Source organism: Neovison vison, chromosome 5 (assembly GCF_020171115.1).
Source record: "Neovison vison isolate M4711 chromosome 5, ASM_NN_V1, whole genome shotgun sequence".
Taxonomy (NCBI): Eukaryota; Metazoa; Chordata; class Mammalia; order Carnivora; family Mustelidae; genus Neogale; species Neogale vison.
Window position 1 is genome coordinate 16,974,356 of NC_058095.1, and position 17,923 is coordinate 16,992,278.

General features: G+C 58.6%; 2 protein-coding genes across 2 annotated transcripts; both read right to left on the minus strand.

The window, feature by feature from the left end:
* Positions 1-259: 259 nt before the first annotated feature.
* On the minus strand, positions 260-2,341 carry SPPL2C (signal peptide peptidase like 2C). Its single transcript, XM_044250375.1, has one exon. The coding sequence runs from the start codon at positions 2,339-2,341 to the stop codon at positions 260-262; it is 2,082 nt and encodes a 693-aa protein (XP_044106310.1).
* A 9,503-nt stretch (positions 2,342-11,844) lies between these two features.
* On the minus strand, positions 11,845-17,375 carry LOC122907570 (corticotropin-releasing factor receptor 1-like). Its single transcript, XM_044250376.1, is given in 11 exon segments — positions 11,845-12,077; positions 12,698-12,739; positions 12,925-13,060; positions 13,280-13,365; positions 13,552-13,624; positions 15,565-15,625; positions 15,935-16,088; positions 16,297-16,417; positions 17,160-17,284; positions 17,287-17,354; positions 17,357-17,375. Coding segments are annotated over 11 exon segments (1,026 nt in total). The 3' UTR covers positions 11,845-11,936.
* Positions 17,376-17,923: the final 548 nt, after the last annotated feature.

A 17,923-nucleotide genomic window follows, 5' to 3' on the forward strand; every position in this document is an offset into this window, starting at 1 on the left:
CTTCATGCCCGTCACATGCCCTCTCTGGGCCTACTAAGTGCTCTGCATACCTAGGGGCTGGCACCCAGCCTCAGAACCCTCCAGGTCCTGCATGGATCTATGCCGTGGTCGCTGTTTTCTTCCAGTCACAACAGACAACGAAGTTCTGCTGAGTAGATATGGAATATCTTTAATGCCCCTATTGCTTTTGGACCACGTGTGGCTGCACTGTGGCGCACTCTGCCGGCCCCCCTCGAGGCACGTGTCTCAGCATTCTGGTTCACAGGGGAGCCTGGGTCGACAGGCTCTTCTTCACCTTCAAGCCCTTCCTCTTGTGGAGCCCTGTCCAGGGCAGGCCAGTGTCGTAGGCCTGGGCCTGAGCACGGCCCAGCTCTGAGGGCGGTGGCATCAGCGGCATCATCGGTCTCAGCATGGCCTGCGGCTCCCGTGGCATCGGCTCCTCCAAGGCGCCAGGGAAGGCAGGGGGCAGCTCGTCGGGGTCCAGATTGGCATCGCTCCAGCCCTCAGAGCTATCACTGCGACCACCCGGACCAGTGACTTCGTCTTCAGACACGGTGGCGGTGCCGGCCGTGTCCTCCTCCAGGTTGCCGTCCAAGTCCTCTGCCAGGTGGCTGGCGGCCCCCTCAAACTGGCTGGCCACATGGACAGCTGCTGCACCTTCCTGCTTCTCCGAGCCACCCGAAGGGGCTCCACGGAGCCCTGTCACGGGCTGGGCAGGTGTCTTCGCTCTACCCTGGCCGGTCCAGAAGAGGGTGAGCTCTTGGCGGCAGGTGGCCACAGCCAGGCTGGTGAGCAGGGTGCTGGAGACCAGGTACAGCAGGGCGGGCTGGCCCATCTGCATGAGGACCATGGCCACAAAGGTGACCAGCAGGCCCATGGCGTAGGCTGTGGTGCAGGCCACAAAGTAGACCCGGCGTGAGCGGATCTGCACATCAAAGCGGTGACAGTAGGCCACCAGGAAGCCAGGGACCACAATGTCCCCGAAGCCCAGGATGGAAAAGGGCTGGTCGCACAGCGTCAAAGCTGAGAAGCTCAGCCGGGGCACTTTGAGCACCATGGGGAGCCTCTCGTGGCTCAAGGAATCCATGGGTCCGGAGGCTACCTCCACCATGATGCTCTCCCCGGTCCTGGTGAGCAGGGGCGTGACGAAGACGAAGAAGACGTCGAAGGCGAGCAGGGCCAGCAGGAAAGAGGCACAGCTCTTGAGCGTGGGCAGCCGCACCCGCCGCAGGACGAAAAGGCAGTAGGCCACCCCCAGTGTGTCCTGCAGGAGCCAGGCCCAGCCGTCCTCGTTGCGGTGGGCCACCCAGAAGGTGGTCACCACGGCGCACAGGCCGGCCAGCAGCAGCAGGGGCCGGTGCACACAGACCCACCGGCCGGCCACGGGTCCCCACGCGGGCTGCGGGCGCAGGTGGCGCACCAGGGGTGCCAGGCAGCTGTAGAGGCCGGTGCCCGCCCCCAGCCCGAAGATGGCGATCATGACGTAGACGAAGCAGTCGTAGAAAAAGTAGAGCAGCAGCATGATGGAGCAGGACATGGTGACCACGGCCCCCGTCATGGCCGGCGTGAAGTCCACGGGCACGTCCTCGTCCTCGTCCTCCCGGCCCCCCGGGGCCGCCTGCGCTCCCTGCTGGGGGCGCCCGCCCGGCCCCCCTCCTCCTCCTCCTCCTCCTCCTCCTCCTCCTTCTCCTCGGGCCCGGTGCCGCCGCAGCCGGTCGGCCTCGGTCAGGCCCGCCCAGTAGCCGCCGGCGGCCACGGTGCCCACGGCCAGGATGAAGATGACCACCATGTTGTAGTCGATGACGGGCTCCGGGGGCGCGTACAGGGCCACGCGGACCGCGGCGCTGCCGTGGGTGTGGCTGAGGATGTCCAGCATGTCGGTGTAGCGGAGCACGGCCACGGGGATGGTGAGGCCCGGCAGGGGCTGCTGGGGGTCCTGGGGGGCCGGGCTGGTGTCCGCACACTGCTGGCCGCGGACCCGGCTCACGATGAGCAGCCCGTGGGCGCCTTGGCCCTGAGCCAGCCAGCCCTTAGCGTCGAAGCTGCAGTTGCCCCTCATGACCATGGCGGTGGTGCGGTGGAGGGGCCGCTGGTGGGGGGAGCTGGGCTGGGCTCCGCCGGGGGCGCCCAGGCCTGGGCACCAGGGCGCCGTGGTGCCATCGTGCAGGGGCAGGAGCGGGGCGTGGCCCAGGTCCCGGGGCAGGGTGACGTGGTCAGAGCTGAACAGGACGCAGTAGTCCTTGCTCCAGTTCTCGGCCACCACGTGGACCACGCCGTACTCCCCCCGGGCCACGGTGCTGGTGAGGAGGAGGAGGAGGAGGAAGCCGCCCAGGAACGCCATCCTCCTCAGCCGCCTGCCGCTGCCTCCCCGAGCAGCCGCTGCTCCCAGCGCGGGGTTGGGGGGGGGGCGGGTGTGGCCCTCTGTCACAGAGCCACCCGGCCTCCTGTCTGGGAAACTGGAGCCACACCTACCTGGTCACAAAGCCACGCCACCAGGGCCCAGGGCACTACTTTGGAGCCCAGGGTCCTTCTCCGGGCTGTCCCCCAGCCCTGCCGCCCCGCCCCACAGAGAGGTCCCCAGGGTCCCTGCTCTCTGCTCAGCTCCTGGTGGGCCTGGATCAGTCATTGGAAATCGGAGGTGAGAGAGAATGGGGTCAAGGATCCAGGACACGGATTCTGGACCAACTTTGGCCCTTAAGGACTGGGCAACTGGACAGATGCTTCTCGTTTCTGCACCTGTTTCTTCAGCTGTCAAGAAATGACAACATTGGACCACAGGGTTTCTGAGGCCTCTGGGATCCCTGACCTCACTGACCTTGCAAACTTTTATTGAACACTTACTAAGTGCCGCGCACTTCATCTGTACCCATCGCATCCTTGCAGGGGAGTATTACTACTGTGTCCAGCTGGCCTGAGGCTGCGCGGTGCCCTCCAAAACCCACGCTTTTTTGTAGTGACACGTGACCAGAATTTCATTTCGAGCTCTCCTTGGAGTTCGGATCTGCCCTATGGTCAAGTCTTTGCCATTGGAATTGAGCAGAAATGACGGGAGCATCTCAGGAGCCTGGACAGAGATCCCGAGGCCCCTCGTCTGTCTCTTCCTGTTTCACAAGCCAGTCATGGGAAGGCCATTGACTATGGTGGGGAGGACGTTGTCCTAAGGGATGGAAAGAGAGGAAGGAAAGGAAGCAGGATCCTGGCTGTCGGCATGGCCCCATGCTGTGGGAAGCACAACACCGACACTTGGATACATTATCTTCCTTAAGCCCTCGGCTCATGGTGGGTCTCTTTGTGACAGCAGCTTGAGCTCCTGAGCACACGCTCTGCATGGAGGAGTAAACCTGAGCTCGGAGAAGCCCAGCCCACAGGCCTGCGCCCCAGGCCTCAGATCCAGCTCCCACACCAATCCCTCCCTTAGGCCTGCCCTGCCCAGGGAGCTGTCCAGCCTCTTGACTCCAGAAGGCGTTCTGGCCATCCAGCTCTGACCCCCTGCCCAGAGGCCTCGCCCGCTGCTAGTTCTCATCCTACAGACCCGTGCCTCAGTGTTCCCTCCACCACCATGGCCAGGAGCAAACAAGCCCTCTTCTTAGCATTCATGACACAACTTAGGTCTGTCTTTTTTTTTTTTTTTTTTTTTAAGATTTTGTTTTATTTTATTTATTTATTTTATTTTTATTTATTTATTTGACAGATGGAGATCACAAGTAGGCAGAGAGGCAGGCAGAGGCTTAGCCCACTGAGCCACCCAGGCGCCCCACAACTCAGGTCTTTGCTTATATGTTTCCTAGTTTATTTTCTGTGTCTCACTGGTCAAGTTCCGTGAGGACAGAGACGTTGTCTCTCTCTCTGCTGCTTTCAGATTCTGGAACAGCAAATGATCCTTGGAAAACGCACGTGGGATGTGTTTGTGAATGACCCTGCTTTTCAGTAGAAGGGACCGAGGCCCCAGGCAGTGAAGAGACTTTTCCAAGGTGACATGTGAGTAGTAGAGACCAGATGGAAACTCAGGGTGTTGGACAAGATGGAAACTTCTGGTGAACTCTGCCATGCTCTGCACAGGGTGCCCAGCAGACTCTGTCTTGCTCACTTGCTCCAGATGACTGGGACTGGCTAACCCATGGGTGTGTTGAAAAAAATCATTTGAAGACGGGACTCATTGAAAAGTCTCCATACTTTTACATATGGTATTTGGGGGTGAGACCTTTGGAAGGAAATGGTGTCTTGAAGATGGAGCCCTCAGGAATGGGATTGGTTTCCTTACAGGAGACATGAGAGAGATGACCTCCCTCTCCACCTCATGAGGATCCAGCCTGATGGCAGAGGTCTGCAAACCAGGAAGAGATCCCTCATGAGGAACGCACTCAGCTGGCACCTTGATCTCACTCTTCCCAATCCTCGGGACTGTGCGACATTGTACTTGTTGTTTAAGCCCCCAGACTACTTGTTATTCAGGCCATGCTGACCTTGACAAAGTCCAGAATCAAGGTATCAGCAGGGCCAGGCTCCCTCGGAGACTCTGGGTAGGACCCTTCACCATGTCCTTCCCACTGCTTCTTCATGTGGGTGGTGGCTGACGATCCTGGTGTCCTTGGGCTGCAGCCCCGTCAGTCACATCTCTGCCTCTGCTCTCCCCACACCTTCACCCTCATACTGCCCTGGGGCCCATCCAGTGACTTCATCTTAACATGGTTCATCTCAAAGGTCCCATTTCCAAATAAAGTCCCGTTTACAGGTCCTGGAGTTTAGAACTCCAACGTATCATTTCTGGGAACACAATTCAACCTACAAAATACATTTTTTAAAAGATTTTATTTATTTGTCAGAGAGAGAGAGAGAGTACACACAAGCAGGCAGAGAGGCAGGCAGAGAGAGAGGAGGAAGCAGGTTCCCTGCTGAGCAAGAAGCCCGACGCAAAACTCGATCCCAGGACCCCAGTATCATTACCTGAGCCGAAGGCAGCAGCTCAACCCACTGAGCCGCCCAGGCGTCCCTACAAAATACATTTTATTTTCACTTTAACAGAACAACTACTCACTGATCTCCTTAAGGCATCTGCTTTGATCACAAGTCACCTTCCTTGAAAAATCCACGCTTTGGGTTCTCGGTGGGCGGGGGGTGGAGGGCAAGCTTCAAGGATCTTGCGAAGTGGTCGGCAGCTAGAGCCACCACCATACCACCGGCAACTAGAGATTGGACTCTCCCAATCTCTCCCCCCCCAACTCCAGGTATTTCTATTTGTCTCGCCCCCACCTGAGTTGACAGCTAATTGTTTGTGTGACTCAGATTGTGTCTTTCAACTGAGTTTTCAGAAGAGACAACATTTCTCATTGTTTGTGTAATTCTGTTTTGTCCATGGCTATAAGATTTAATTCAATTACAAACAGTAATTGTAATGACAAGGTAACTGTCAGAAATACACGAGGGAAAGAGCCAGCAGACAGGTGAGTGTACCCCCAGCTGGTGCGGGGACACCTGGCAGGGCCTGGGGACTGGGGAAGGCTGCCGGCTGCTCCTTCCATGGGTTCCCACTGCAGGGAAGGATTGGTGCGATGGTCAGGGGTGGTTAGGGAAGCAAGACCTCTCTGCATTCCAGCACCTAGATCTGAGCGCGGTGGGGCGGCCAGCCAGCCCCTTCCTGAGTGCTGTGATAATAAAATCTGTCTGGGGCCCCGCTGATGTTCGGCTTCGACCCTCGTTCTGGGCCCCCATCTCCCAACACAGGGAGACTTGGGTCTCTTAAAAACCGACCCGCACACCCACCAAGGTGGCTGTGACTACGAAGGCAGGTAGTAACAAGTTCTGGTGAAGAGGTGGAGAAATTAGAACTCTCCTATGTCGCTGGTGGGGATGTGCAATGGTGCAGCTGCCCGTAGAAAGCTGTTTGTGGGTCATTGGTACATGAGGCGTAGAGTCACCATATGACCCAGAATCCTACCCCTGGGGTACATAACAAAGGGATCAAAAACAGGTGTTCCGAAAACAAACAAACAAAACTCTCGTACGTGAATGTTCATAGCAGCACTATTCACAATAACACAGAATAGATGGAAAGAACTCAAATGCCTTCAGCAGATGAACGGATAGTGTGGTCTTTCTGTGTGGCAGAGTATTATTCAGCCGTAAAAAGGAACGAAGTTCTCACATCTGCTATGATGTGGGTGAATCTTGAAAAGTTTGTGCTAAGTGAAAGAAACCAGACACGAAAGGACAAACACTTTTTTTAAAGATTTTATTTATTTATTTATTATTTATTTATTTATTTATTTATTTGATAGAGATTACAAGTAGGCAGAGAGGCAGGCAGAGAGAGGGAGGGAGAAGCAGGCTCCCCACTGAGCAGGGAGTCCGATGCGGGGCTCGATCCCAGGACTCTGGGATCATGACCTGAGCCGAAGGCAGAGGCCTTAACCCACTGGGCCACCCAGGTGCCCCAAGTATGGTCCTACTTTTGTGAAATATCCAGCTTAGGGAAAGCTACAGAGACAGAAAACAGGTTCGTGGTGGCCAGAGGCTAGGATGGTGGAATGGGGAGTGACAGCTTAATGGGAATGGGGTTTCCATTAGGGTGATGAAAAGTTCTGGAACTAGACCACTCTATGCCCCTATTTGGGGTTCAGAAACACAGGCTCCCCCAAAAGAGCCTGCTGCCGCCCTTCCTCCCTCATCTACCCTTGGGCTCCTGGCTCAAAGAATTTTCTTTAGGCTTCTTCCCTCTGAGGCTCATCCTGGGACCTGGTTCCCTGAAGGCTTCTGGGTGTCTTTCCAAAGGCTGCTTCCCCAGATCCTCCCACCTTCATCCCCATTTCGTCCCCCCATCATTCCCAAGACCCTGGAGCTGCTCTTCTCTCTGCCTGGCTGTAGGGGGCGCTCTGCACACTGCCCCGGAAGGCGCCATCACACAAGTGGCAAGTGGCTGAGGCTGGTTTTTTGCTCCCAGACTCTGCAGCCCGGCCCACCTCCATCTCCAGATTCCATCCCTTTTCTGGAGGGCCTCCCCCTGTATCTGCAGCTTCTGGTCCTTTCCTTGCTGCTTCTCTAGCTATGGCCTGGGCTCTCAGCCTCACTGTCCCAGGCAGGCCAGGGGTGGTGTCTCCACCTTCTGTGTGGGGACCTAGGGTGGGCACCTGGAGCATTTGTCTTTGTCCACTCAGGGCAGCAAGGACTGCTGACTTCACACAGCAGGCCTTAGCCCAGTGTGGCTGTTCAAGAAGGGTGGGGAGGGGGCCCCGCTTACTGGCCCCCTCACTGGCCACACTTCCTGGCCTGAGGCTGTCCTAGATGCACATTCTAGAGATGGTACAGACACCGAGAAGAGACTGGGTCACCCTCTGCTTTCTCCCCAACTGTCCCAGCAATGGAGGTGAGAGGCAGGAGCCCTTGTGGGTCTGCATCCTCGTCTTCCCCACCCTAGCTGGGTGCCCGCCTCACTCGCCCAGTCTCCTCACTGTGCACTGAGTACATGGCCCTCACCTCTGCTTCTGCCCCCACCTGCCTTGGCCCAGTGGGCAATAAGGCCAGGCAGCAGGCATCTGTCCAGAACCCCTCAGAGGGGCAGATGGAGTGAGTGGGTGGCAGTCTGGGGGCTGAAGGTGGTCTCTGAAGTTATCCCCAATGATCTCATTGATGTTTCCAACACACATAGAACTTTGAAAAATATACATGGTGCGGGCCTGTCTTGAGCCCGAGCCTGACCAGCTGGTTCTGCAGAGGCTGGCGGGCTGTACAAGGGAGGGACAGGAGGCAATGTTCTGGCATGAAACAGCGACAGGGCTGGGACACCTGGAGGCGGGGCCAGGCTCAGGAGTAGGCTCCCTGACACCCCCACTTTGTAGGGGCCAACTTCTACGTCTAGCTTTCTGTCTGCATGCTGTTTGCCCACAAGCTAGGGAATCTGAGGAGTTTCTCTAGGGAGGGTATTGGAGGGAGCAGCGGGGCATGGAGGGGCAAAGAACTCCTGCTGCATAGGGCTGAACACGTAGAAGCTGGATGAGGCCAGCCTGGGCTCACACCCAGCCATGCCACCGCTGGGCGCCCTGGGGCAGGCCTTGTACCCTCTCTGTGCCTCCCTTTCCCCACCTGTTTAGTGGGGATAACGGCCCCTGCCTCACAGGATGGTATGAAGAGCAGGTGAGGGGCTTGGCTGTGCCTGGTGCTTAGTAAGCACTCAGCCCCGGAGGGTGTTGCTGGTGTTGAAACCCAGAGACCAGCTCCCGTTCGTCTTCAGGCGGGCAGTTGAGTTTGAAGTCGGGGCGGTCCATGAGATGATCCTGAGAGGCCCTTGAGCTGGAGGCTGGTGACCCCCTTGCCTGGGCTGAGCAGAGCCTGGGTGGGTGCAGGGGGACCCACAGAAGCTTCTGGTGGCCTGTTTGCCATTAAGTATCCATTTAAGGAGTGGAAGGGTGGAGGGTGTTGGGAAGATAAGGGCGTGCGTGTCGGGAATCAGGACAGACGTGCAGAACCCTCACTGCTCCCACCGAGCTGAGCTCAGCAACTGGACGCTGGCCGTGCCATCTTTGGGCTGGCTCCATCTTCACCTGGGACTCGTCCCCAACCAGATGATCTGAAGCCCTGAGGCTTCCTGCTGCCCCCTCCCCCCAGAGCTGCGTTATCTGTCCCAGCCTTCTGAAACCCAAACCTGGGGACTGCAGCCCACTGAGGGCTGGAAGGAGCCCTGGACCTTTGATCTCAGAGGGATCACCAGGCCTCAGTTTCTTTGGCTGTAAAATGGGGTGTTCCCTGCTCCCTGAGTCACTTGAAGACTAGATAACACATGTTATAAAGGATTTTGCTGATTGCAAAGCAGTTTACCAATGCCCACAGTTAAGTATTAACATCTGGATTCTAAAACCTCCCTTCCTCCCTAGCATTTTTTTCCCACATCTGACTCCCTCCCCAGTCCTATCCCAGGGCATCTGACTCAGTAGGGGCAGGAGGACTGAGGAGGCCTGGAGGGGAAACAGAGGACCCCAGGGTAGGGGCCATGTTGTCCCACTCAAAGGTGAAGGGGCCCGAACTGGAAAACCAAAACCCCATAGGGCAGTTTTTCCTCCACCGGGGGTCTGTGCCCATGAAGGAGGGTCCCAGGGAGAAATGGGCTCGGGTGGGGTACCCCAGAACTGCAGCCTCTGGGTGCAGCATGGAGAAGAGCTCTCGTGTGTCTGTCCGTTCTTCACACCCCCACTCCCCCCCAAGGGACTTCTTCCCACCCAGCCCACCAGCTGAACCTCAGGGCAGTGACCCTCAGAGACCCCATCTGGGGGCCTGTCTTCACCCTGGTCTCTGAGCCAGGGGCCGTGGAAGGGTTAAAGTCTGGGCACCTGCCCATGGCAGAGGAGATACAGTTCTTGGGGGCCCGGATGTTTCTGAAGCAGCCCCTCCTCCCTTTAGTCTCCGAATGGGGGGGTATCCTGAAGCCCCTGGCCAGGGCCCCCCCTGAGCAGCTTCTCTGATGACTGTCAGCCTCGTCTTGGAGGTGTCCTCTGATGCGGCCTTCTGGAGCTGGAGGCTTTGCCCTTGGCTGCTGGCCCTCGTCTTGGGGGTGCCGCTCATCTCTGCCCCTTGTGCTGGGCCAGGCAGGGCTGAGTGCACAGCAGGTGCGTGGAGGGGGCCCAGCAGCTAAAGCAACCTGGAGGCACCGGCAGGAAAGGGGGCGGTGCCCCAGCTCGGGTCCCCGGGACCCCTTGTCCACGCAACCTCCTTCCAATGCTCCTCCATCCTTGGGGAGCCCCGTCCCCACAGCCCAACTTGTGCAGGGGAAGCCTTGCTTTCTCACTTCTTCACTGAGTGAAAGGCAGAGTTGTGAAAGACACCTCGATCGTGGGCACTTCTTGTCCCTCTTGTTCCACAAATCTTTCTCTGGGACTCTTCTCTCACTGTCCCCCCACCGTCCTTGTTCAGGAGGCTGTCAGCCTATCTCTGTCCTGGTGCCTCTGGTCCCCTCCCCGCATCCCCAGTCTGGAGACCCAGGAGCGAGAGCCAGGCTGCCCTATCCCTGGGTGCCAGGGTGGAGTTTGCTGCCTTCCACCATGCTGCTGTGCCCGGGCTTTCTCTCCTGGTCTCATGGCTCATGTGGCTGGGGGAAGTGCAAGGGGATTAACAACCCCCCCAACACCCCCCCACCCCCACCCCCCGCCAGCAGCCTTCCTCCCTTGTGGTCCCTGGGTGGGCTTAAGGGGGGTGTGCCCTATTCTGGCTCTTCAAGCTTCTGCTGCAGGACTACGCTCCGGCTGCCTCTAGGGGGGGCTGTGGAGGTGGGTATCCCCCACTTCCGCTGCCTCCCTTTCCTGGCCTTATGCCCCCATTCTCTTCCTGGGCTTCCTTTCCCCGAATTCGTTCTGGAAACCTTGTTTCTGAGTCTGTTTCTGGGAGTCTCAACCGAGACAGTGTCAAGGCCTCCCCAGCTGTACTTCTGGCTTCCAGCTCTGCTCCTCCCTTGGGGCTGGGACAGCATTCCTGTCTGGTCCAATGGCCACACCTGGGTTCAAGCTGTCCCCGTGGCCCCTGCCCCATCCACAGTGTCCTTGGCTGGCACTGTTCACCTGTGGCTCCCTCCCCATAACTTTCCCCTTCTAAGGGCTATCCTTGGCAGCTGAGTTCGAAGACCCATGCCCCCAGTGGCTCACCTTGGCCCCCATCCTGAGGGGTGGGAGTGGTGTCAGGTTTCCCAGCCACATCCTGGTCCCAAAGACTGAAAACTGGCCTCCCTTTCTCTGCTGCGCCCTCCCCACCCAGCCCTGTGCAGACCAGACATTCACAAATGCTGGTTGGAAAGATAAATATTATTATTTACAACAGCCACCCCTCAGAGCTGATGCTGTTATCTCTGAAAGCCTGGCTCCAGTGACCCAGTACCTCTGGCCACGGGAGAGTCCAGTGGGGGCTAGCTGGTTGTCCCAAGAGCCAGCTGTCCAGCTCTAGGACCCTCAGGCAGAGAGGAGCCAAGTGCCCTGCCCCTTCTCCTATCTCTGCTTAGCTAATCATGCTGCCCCAGAGGCCACCCAGGGGACCCCAAATTCCCTGCGACCAGCACAGAGGCTCCCCCGGAGGCCAGATCCCTGAGGCCAGCAGGCAGGAGGGCCCCGAGTATTCTCTGCCCCCTGAAAGGGACACTGGCTTTGTCTGGGGCACCCCCTATTTCTTGCTCACAGGACACTCCCTCTCCCTCCCACCCCCATCTTCCCACACAGCGGGAGACACCAGGGACAGGAGGAGACAGAAAGCAGGGTGTGAATACTGTGGGGGTAAAGGGGGGGCAGCCTGCTGGGCTGCAGGGCAGTCAAGGTCCAAGGTGCAAGGCAGCGAGACAGGGCGTTTCCGACGACAGTGCCACAGATGAAGTCCGGGGTGCTCGGGAGCATTTCCTGCTGTGTGGCCTGTGGTCTGATGATGCCACCGGCTTTCTAATGACATTGCCTGGGGCTTCTGGCAACCTGGCTTTGGTTCCTGTTGGTACTGGAAGGCATTGCCAACACCCGGAGGCATCATCATAGTGGTTGGAGGCTGTCACAAAAGTTTCCCCTAATTCCTCTAGGACAGCGATTGTCGCCCCCCAGCTGCTGAGGACAGGCCCCAGGTCTCTTGTGCTCTGGGAGAAGGCACCTCCTGGAGGGACCCATGTACTGCTCTGGGTTCCCAGCTGGCCATTTTCACTCCATTTTCCTTCCATCTCCAGGGAGGACTGGGGCACGGGGGAGCCAGAGGCCCTGGACCCAGACCAATCGTACAGATGATTTCCCATTCATCCTGGGGTCCAGACTGTGGCTGCTCTCACAGGCCTGGAACTCCCGCTCTGCCAGGGTCGGGGAGGGGGCGTGTCCCCCAGGCTGTCGGTGTCAGCGGCTTCTGGGGATACAGAGTGTGAGAAGGGGCCGGTCCCCTCCACAGGCAGGGCAGCTGGCGGAGCCTGGAGAGCATCTTCCAGACGCTGGCCCTCCAGCTCAGACCGCCGTGGACTGCTTGATGCTGTGGAAGCTGACCCGGGTCGGGGAGGTGGGGATGGACATGGCGCGGGCCACGCGGGCACGGATCGAGTGCTTGTCCTGCCACCGGCGCCACCTCTTCCGGATGGCGGAGCGGACCTGCGAGGGCGCGGAGCAGAGCACTTTGCGGGAGCCTGGGTCTCAGCACCCCCTTCCCTTCCCTAGGGCCCGCACCAGCAGCGGTACTGGGACAGCGCGCAGGTGCGCAGTGCGCAGGTGTGAGGCGCACAGAGGGCAGCGCAGGAGGCGGGGACCTTCATCTCGTTAACATTCTCATTTGCATATTTGCATATTGCATGCGCAAGGATGATTTTCTCAAATGTTCTGAGAAGGGATGCCTTCTCCCCATCCACCTAAAGGCGTCAAATGGCCTTTGCCATGAAGAATTCCTCCCTTCAGCACGTATGCCCGCCCGGCCCAAGGGCTCAGCCCTTCCTGTTTTCAACCAGCCTTTTCATAGACTCATTGATGAGACTGAAACCCGGGCTTCTGACCCCCACCCCCACCCCACCCCGCGCCAACTGCCTATGAGAACAAAGGAGTGGGCTTGCCACTGCAGGAGCACGTGGGCAGGTGTCAGGGACCACCCTGGGGATCCCAGCAGCCTCCCCGTTAGGGACCTGGGGGCAGGGAGGAGAGAGTGTGGAGGGCAGGAGGAGGCTTCAGACAATCTCAGATCCCGACAGGCCCCCGCCATTCCGGGGCCCCAGTGTCCTTACCTCACTGTTGAGGAAACAGTAGAATACAGACACAAAGAAGCCCTGGAGTGGACCGAGAAGGTGGGTCAAGGGACGGGGACAGGTGTGGCCCCACCTAGCCTCCGGGCCACCCCCTTCGTCTCCACAGCCTCCTGCCCCTCCGGGCCCCTGCCTGGAAGAATCCCCACCCAAGGGCGGGAGGTGCGGGGGGGACAGCCAGAGCCAGAGTGAGGGGTGAGTCGTGATACCTGGAAGGATTCCAGGAAGGAGTTGAAGTAGATGAAGACGACCCGGGAGACCTCGTCCTCCCCGGGGTTCACGAAGAACAGCATGTACGTGATGCCCAGGAGGGGAAGGAGCACCAGAGTGGCCTTCACAGCCTTCCTGAGGTGGGGGGGGGGGTGGGGAGGCCCAGAGTCACAACCCACCCCAGGAGGGAGGAAGAGGGCTGGACCTGGGGGTGGAGTGCCAGGTCTCCAGTGTCTGAGATGGGGAGCTGGGGTTTTCAGGACGGGCTGTCGGACCTGCGTGCGGGGAGACCTGGGTCCGAGGCTGGGATCTATGGAGCCCCCACGGTTAGGGGAGGGAGGCGGGCTGGGTTACCTGTACTGAATGGTCTCAGACGTGGTGGACGCCCGGAGTTTGGTCATGAGAATGCGGACAATGTTGAAAAGGAAGATAAAATTGATCTGTAATTGGAGCACACAGTGGGATGGTATAGGCGTGTGTGTGTGTGGACAAGATGCTGGAGGCAGGCGGGGTGGACAGGGCGGGGTCTCAGGGTCTCAAGTCTGGTCTGCACGGGGACCCTGTCCGTCCCCAGTAGGCACTGCTTGTCCCCCTCTCCTGCCCGCCCCCCTCCACCAGGGTCTTACCAGCAGGACCAAGATCATGGGGCCCTGGTAGATGTAGTCAGTGTACACCCCTGGCCTTTTGCCAAACCAGCACCTAGAAAGCCACAGAGGGATGGTAAGGGGGGAGGTCATCTGGGCCCAGGGCAGCAGCACGGGGAAGGGCAGTGCTTGGTCAGGACAGGACTAGGGCTGGAAGTCAGGATCTGGATGCCTCGATTCCAACCCTGGGAGAAGGTCAGGATCCCACCACAATGCCTCAGTTATTCCATTTTCAAAATGGGCAGACGGCACCCTCTATTAGGAGATGAAAGCTGGAAGCAGGCAATGTGGCAGGGAGGGGGGTTGGTGGAAATGACCACTGAGTGGGACAGGCAAGGCTTCAGCACACCACTGCTTCCCTGGGGCCCTGCTGGGGCTCTGGCACGAGCCCTCTCATGGTGCCTGTCACACAGGCACCTGTCACGTGATGACTGTCATGCAGCGAACCCCCAGCAGCAGTGATCTCAGAATCCCTTAAATTGCAGCCCGAAGGACCCCCAGGCAGAGATTCCATAGGTTTCACCTGTTCAAGAGGCAGAACTGCTTTTCATTTTCTTGAATTTCCCTCCAGCAATCTCTTGGGGGATCTGGGCAGTGGGTGGAGGTGAGGCACAGGGGAAGTCCCATGTCCTTGTGCGGAGACGATGGCCCTCAGGGGATGCAGACCCACAATACCTACATCTCATGATGCTTCCATAAACCAGAAACTGGATTATGGATTTTTATGTGAAACCTCTTTGAAAGGAATTCAAGGTTTCAAAAAGCACTATGTAGGCCAAATACAAGCTAGACCTCAGGTGGAATCGTTAACCCCAGGGTCTGTAAGTTAGTTCTTTCTGGTGTCTTACACCTGGATCCCTTCTGCTGCAGTGTCAGCATCTTACCACTAGATGGGGCTCCAGAGCCGTTCAGACAGACTTTCTTAAGCCAAGGGTCCTTTTTCCTCCAAAACACACTGGGCAGTTTTTTGAAACCTGTTCTTCCTGCCTCCCCTGTACTCGCTTGCACACCTGCAGGCACAGGCACAGTTGCCCACGGTTTACGATGCTCCTGTGCCAGGACCCAACATCTCCAGCATGGCCGCAAGCCCCCAGGGGTGTCTGGCAGCTGGCCACCTTCCCTTACCCTGTCAGCTGTGCCAAAGGCAGAGAGAGCCAGCCAGGTCAGAGTCAGGAAGCATCAGCCTGGTAAATATGAATATCATTTTCCAGGCTCCTTGTCGAGCTTAGTGAGGTTGTGGTAGGCCCCTCCCCTCTGTGGGGGTGGGAAGGAATTGACATTGACAGTGGGTTCCTGGTATGAACCCACATTTTCTGCCTTTCTCTCAGTGATTCTCAGTCTTAGCAGCTAAAAATCCCTGTACCCAGGACACACTCCAGACCAATTACATCCCCTTCTTTGGAGGTCAAGCCTGGACGCTGGTGCTTTTTTAAGTGTCCTCTGTGAGATCATCAGAATTCATTTCTATTAAATCCATGGAGTCTTTTGTTAAACAAGGCTTAATATTTATAGAAAATATTTCTATGGCCTTTACTATGTGCCAGACACTCTTTTGAAGGCTTACTATTATATGACTTCTGTCATCCCCACAAAAACCCTTTACAGGAACCAATTTTACTAGGATGCCCATTTTATAGATGAAGAAACTGAGGCACAGCACAGTAGCTAGCCCGAGGTCATAGAACTACTTAATGAAGGGGTCCATGATTCAAAACCGGGTCCGTGTGACTCCAGACACTGCCCGTAGACCTTACGCTGTTCGTGAAATCCCAAGACAGATCAAGGAGCCTGGATCCAGCTGTTCAGCCAGCCCCACCTCGAGCACAGCACTGCTGGAACCCGCAGACCAAGTCTAGCCCCCGGCACCCTCCCCTACATGGATGAAGAAACCACGGCCTGCCATGGAAGGTGATTTGGTCAAAGGTCCTTGGAGAGCGCCAGGCAGAGCTAGGATGGGAGCCTGGACCTCTGGGCTCAGGGGAGGAGGGGACTTACTTCTCATTGTCATAGTACAGCTTCCCGATGGCCCAGGCCACGATGATGGGGAAAGGCACACCTGGGGAGAGACTGGCTGTCACAAGGCTCATCAGTGGGATCTGGGGGCACGCAAAGCCTGGAGGAACCTCATGTGGTCCAGGGCCTTGAGGTGGGCAGGGGTTCTCCTGGGTAGAGCTCGTACTCACGCATCCAACTTGCTGCACGCCACCCCCAAGGAGGGGCACAGGTGTTCACCCCGACCCCTGCCCTGGACCTGGCCCTGGGCTCGCAGGCCCTCACCAGCTGGCCAGAGTGTGGGTCCTGGGGGGGGGGTAGCCCAGCCTGGGGGGAAAGGGGGAAGGGAGAGGGGGGAGGGGGGCAGGCTTACCCCAGCCGATGCAGATGAACATCCACTTGCGCAGCCGGTCGGTGGAGTAGGTGAGCACAATGGCCGTGTGCAGGTAGCAGCCCTCCCCGAACATCCAGAAGAAGTTGGTCACGTGGAAGTAGTTGTAGGCAGCGGTCACCAACCTGCACCAGCCCTACCACCCCCCACCCCCCCAAGCAGAGATGACACTTAGACGGGGGCGGGGCAGTGGTGGCAGCAGCAGCACCCCATCCTGGGCCTGGGGCCTCCTCTCCGTAGGATGCATCCCGCCCCCCAGGGAACCATCCAGCCTCAAGGCCTGCGCCCTGCCCATTTTCCACCAACCCTTCCTCTGACCCTGGGGCTGCCCCTCTAGGACACACCACGTTGCTCTGGTGGACCTCGGGGCTCATGGTGAGCTGGACCACAAACCACGTGGCATTGCGCAGGATGAAGGCGGAGATCAAGTTCCAGTGGATGATGTTCCTCAGGCATCGGATGCTCCTGGGGGTGGAGGGGGGACGGCAGAGTTGGTGATGTGAGCAAGGGGGGCGGTGAGGGACAGGCTGCCAGCATCCCTCCAGCCCAGATGGGTGGATGGGGAAACTGAGGGCAGGGCTCACTGGCTAAGTCACAGCGAGATGTGGCAGCAGGGGCTCTCCCGAGGCCCTTCCTACCAGAGCCCTGCCCAGACCAAAGCTCTGACGGCAGGGCCTGCCACAAAGCTGATGCTGTGGGAACTGGGGGCTTCTTGCTTGCTGGGGATGCCCCTCCTCCCACAGCGCCCCTCCTTTCCTGTAGCTCCAGGGTCAGAAAGTAAACAGTTTCCAGCAGGATGCCTCCTTCCCAGCATGCGGGCCTGACACTCGCCGACTCCCACCCCTCTTCCTGGCGCGGCCGGCTGCAGCCTTGGCAATAGTTCTGGGCCCAGCCAGGTTTGAACCCAAAGGGCTCCACCTCCTGGCCTTCTAGATGGGTGCATCCTGGCGCGGGCAGGGTGGCACAGGCAAGCCTGGGCTTCAGCCATCCCCTGTGCCCCTGGCAAGGACTGGGTTCGGGGTGGGGGGGCAGAAGTGGCCCTGCCTGAGGTTCCAAGGGACCTGGGACTTCTTTTTCTGTCACCCCTTCCCACTGAGGTGAGAGGACAGCCCCCCCCCTTGCCAGCAGCCCCTCACCCAGAGCTGTCCCTTGCATCTTCCTTCTCTACCCAGCTCAAGGCCTGGGGCCAACGCTGAGTCTTTCTCACCTAAGCCGCAGAAAGAGGACAAAGGCCACCAGGAGGGCCACGAGCGAGATGCAGTGGCCCAGGTAGTTGATGATGACGGCAACATGGTAGTGTACCTTGCTCTTCTTCTGGGGTGGGAGAGAGGGGGACAGGAGTGAGACTCCCACACAGCTGCACCCCTGCACCCACGGGACATATGAGGACAGCCCCCTCGGTGGCCGAGATGGAGTTGACCATACCAGGAGTTATTGCCCTGCCCGAGCCCCAGCTGTGTGTCGAGCATGGCCCTGGGAGCAGGGCCGTCCAATGTGAGACTGTTGTCTGTATGTCTGTCCCTGAATCCCACACTCTGCCCGCTGCTCCATGCTGTTGGACGAGCGCTGGCTACCGGGGCTCTGCACACCACACAGGGGGCCCCATTCGGGGCGCGCACAGCTCCCACACTCACATTTCCGTCCTGCCCAGACACCAGGCGGCCATTCGAGGTCCCTCAGCCTGAACCACCTCTTCACCGGCATGGGCAGACTGGCAAGGCGCTGAGGCTACCACTGTGTCCTCCACCGGTGGTCCCCCGTGCCCAGCTTTAGGCAGACAGCAAACCCCCCTTCACCCTTTCCTAGGTCCCGAGAGGGCAGGGCCCAGGGAGCCAGAACCGGGCATGCAGTGGGCTCCACAACTGTGCATGAAGGAAGGCGAAATGGTTGCTGAAAGCAGATGGCTTTGCAAGGGCTGGGGGAGGCCCCCTGCTAGCGCCTGCTCCCCTTACCCTTTCAGGGCCTGGAGTG

Coding starts and splice junctions, on each gene's coding strand:
- SPPL2C (XM_044250375.1), bottom strand. CDS start 2,341: ATGGCGTTCCTGGGCGGCTTCCTCCTCCTCCTCCTCCTCACCAGCACC.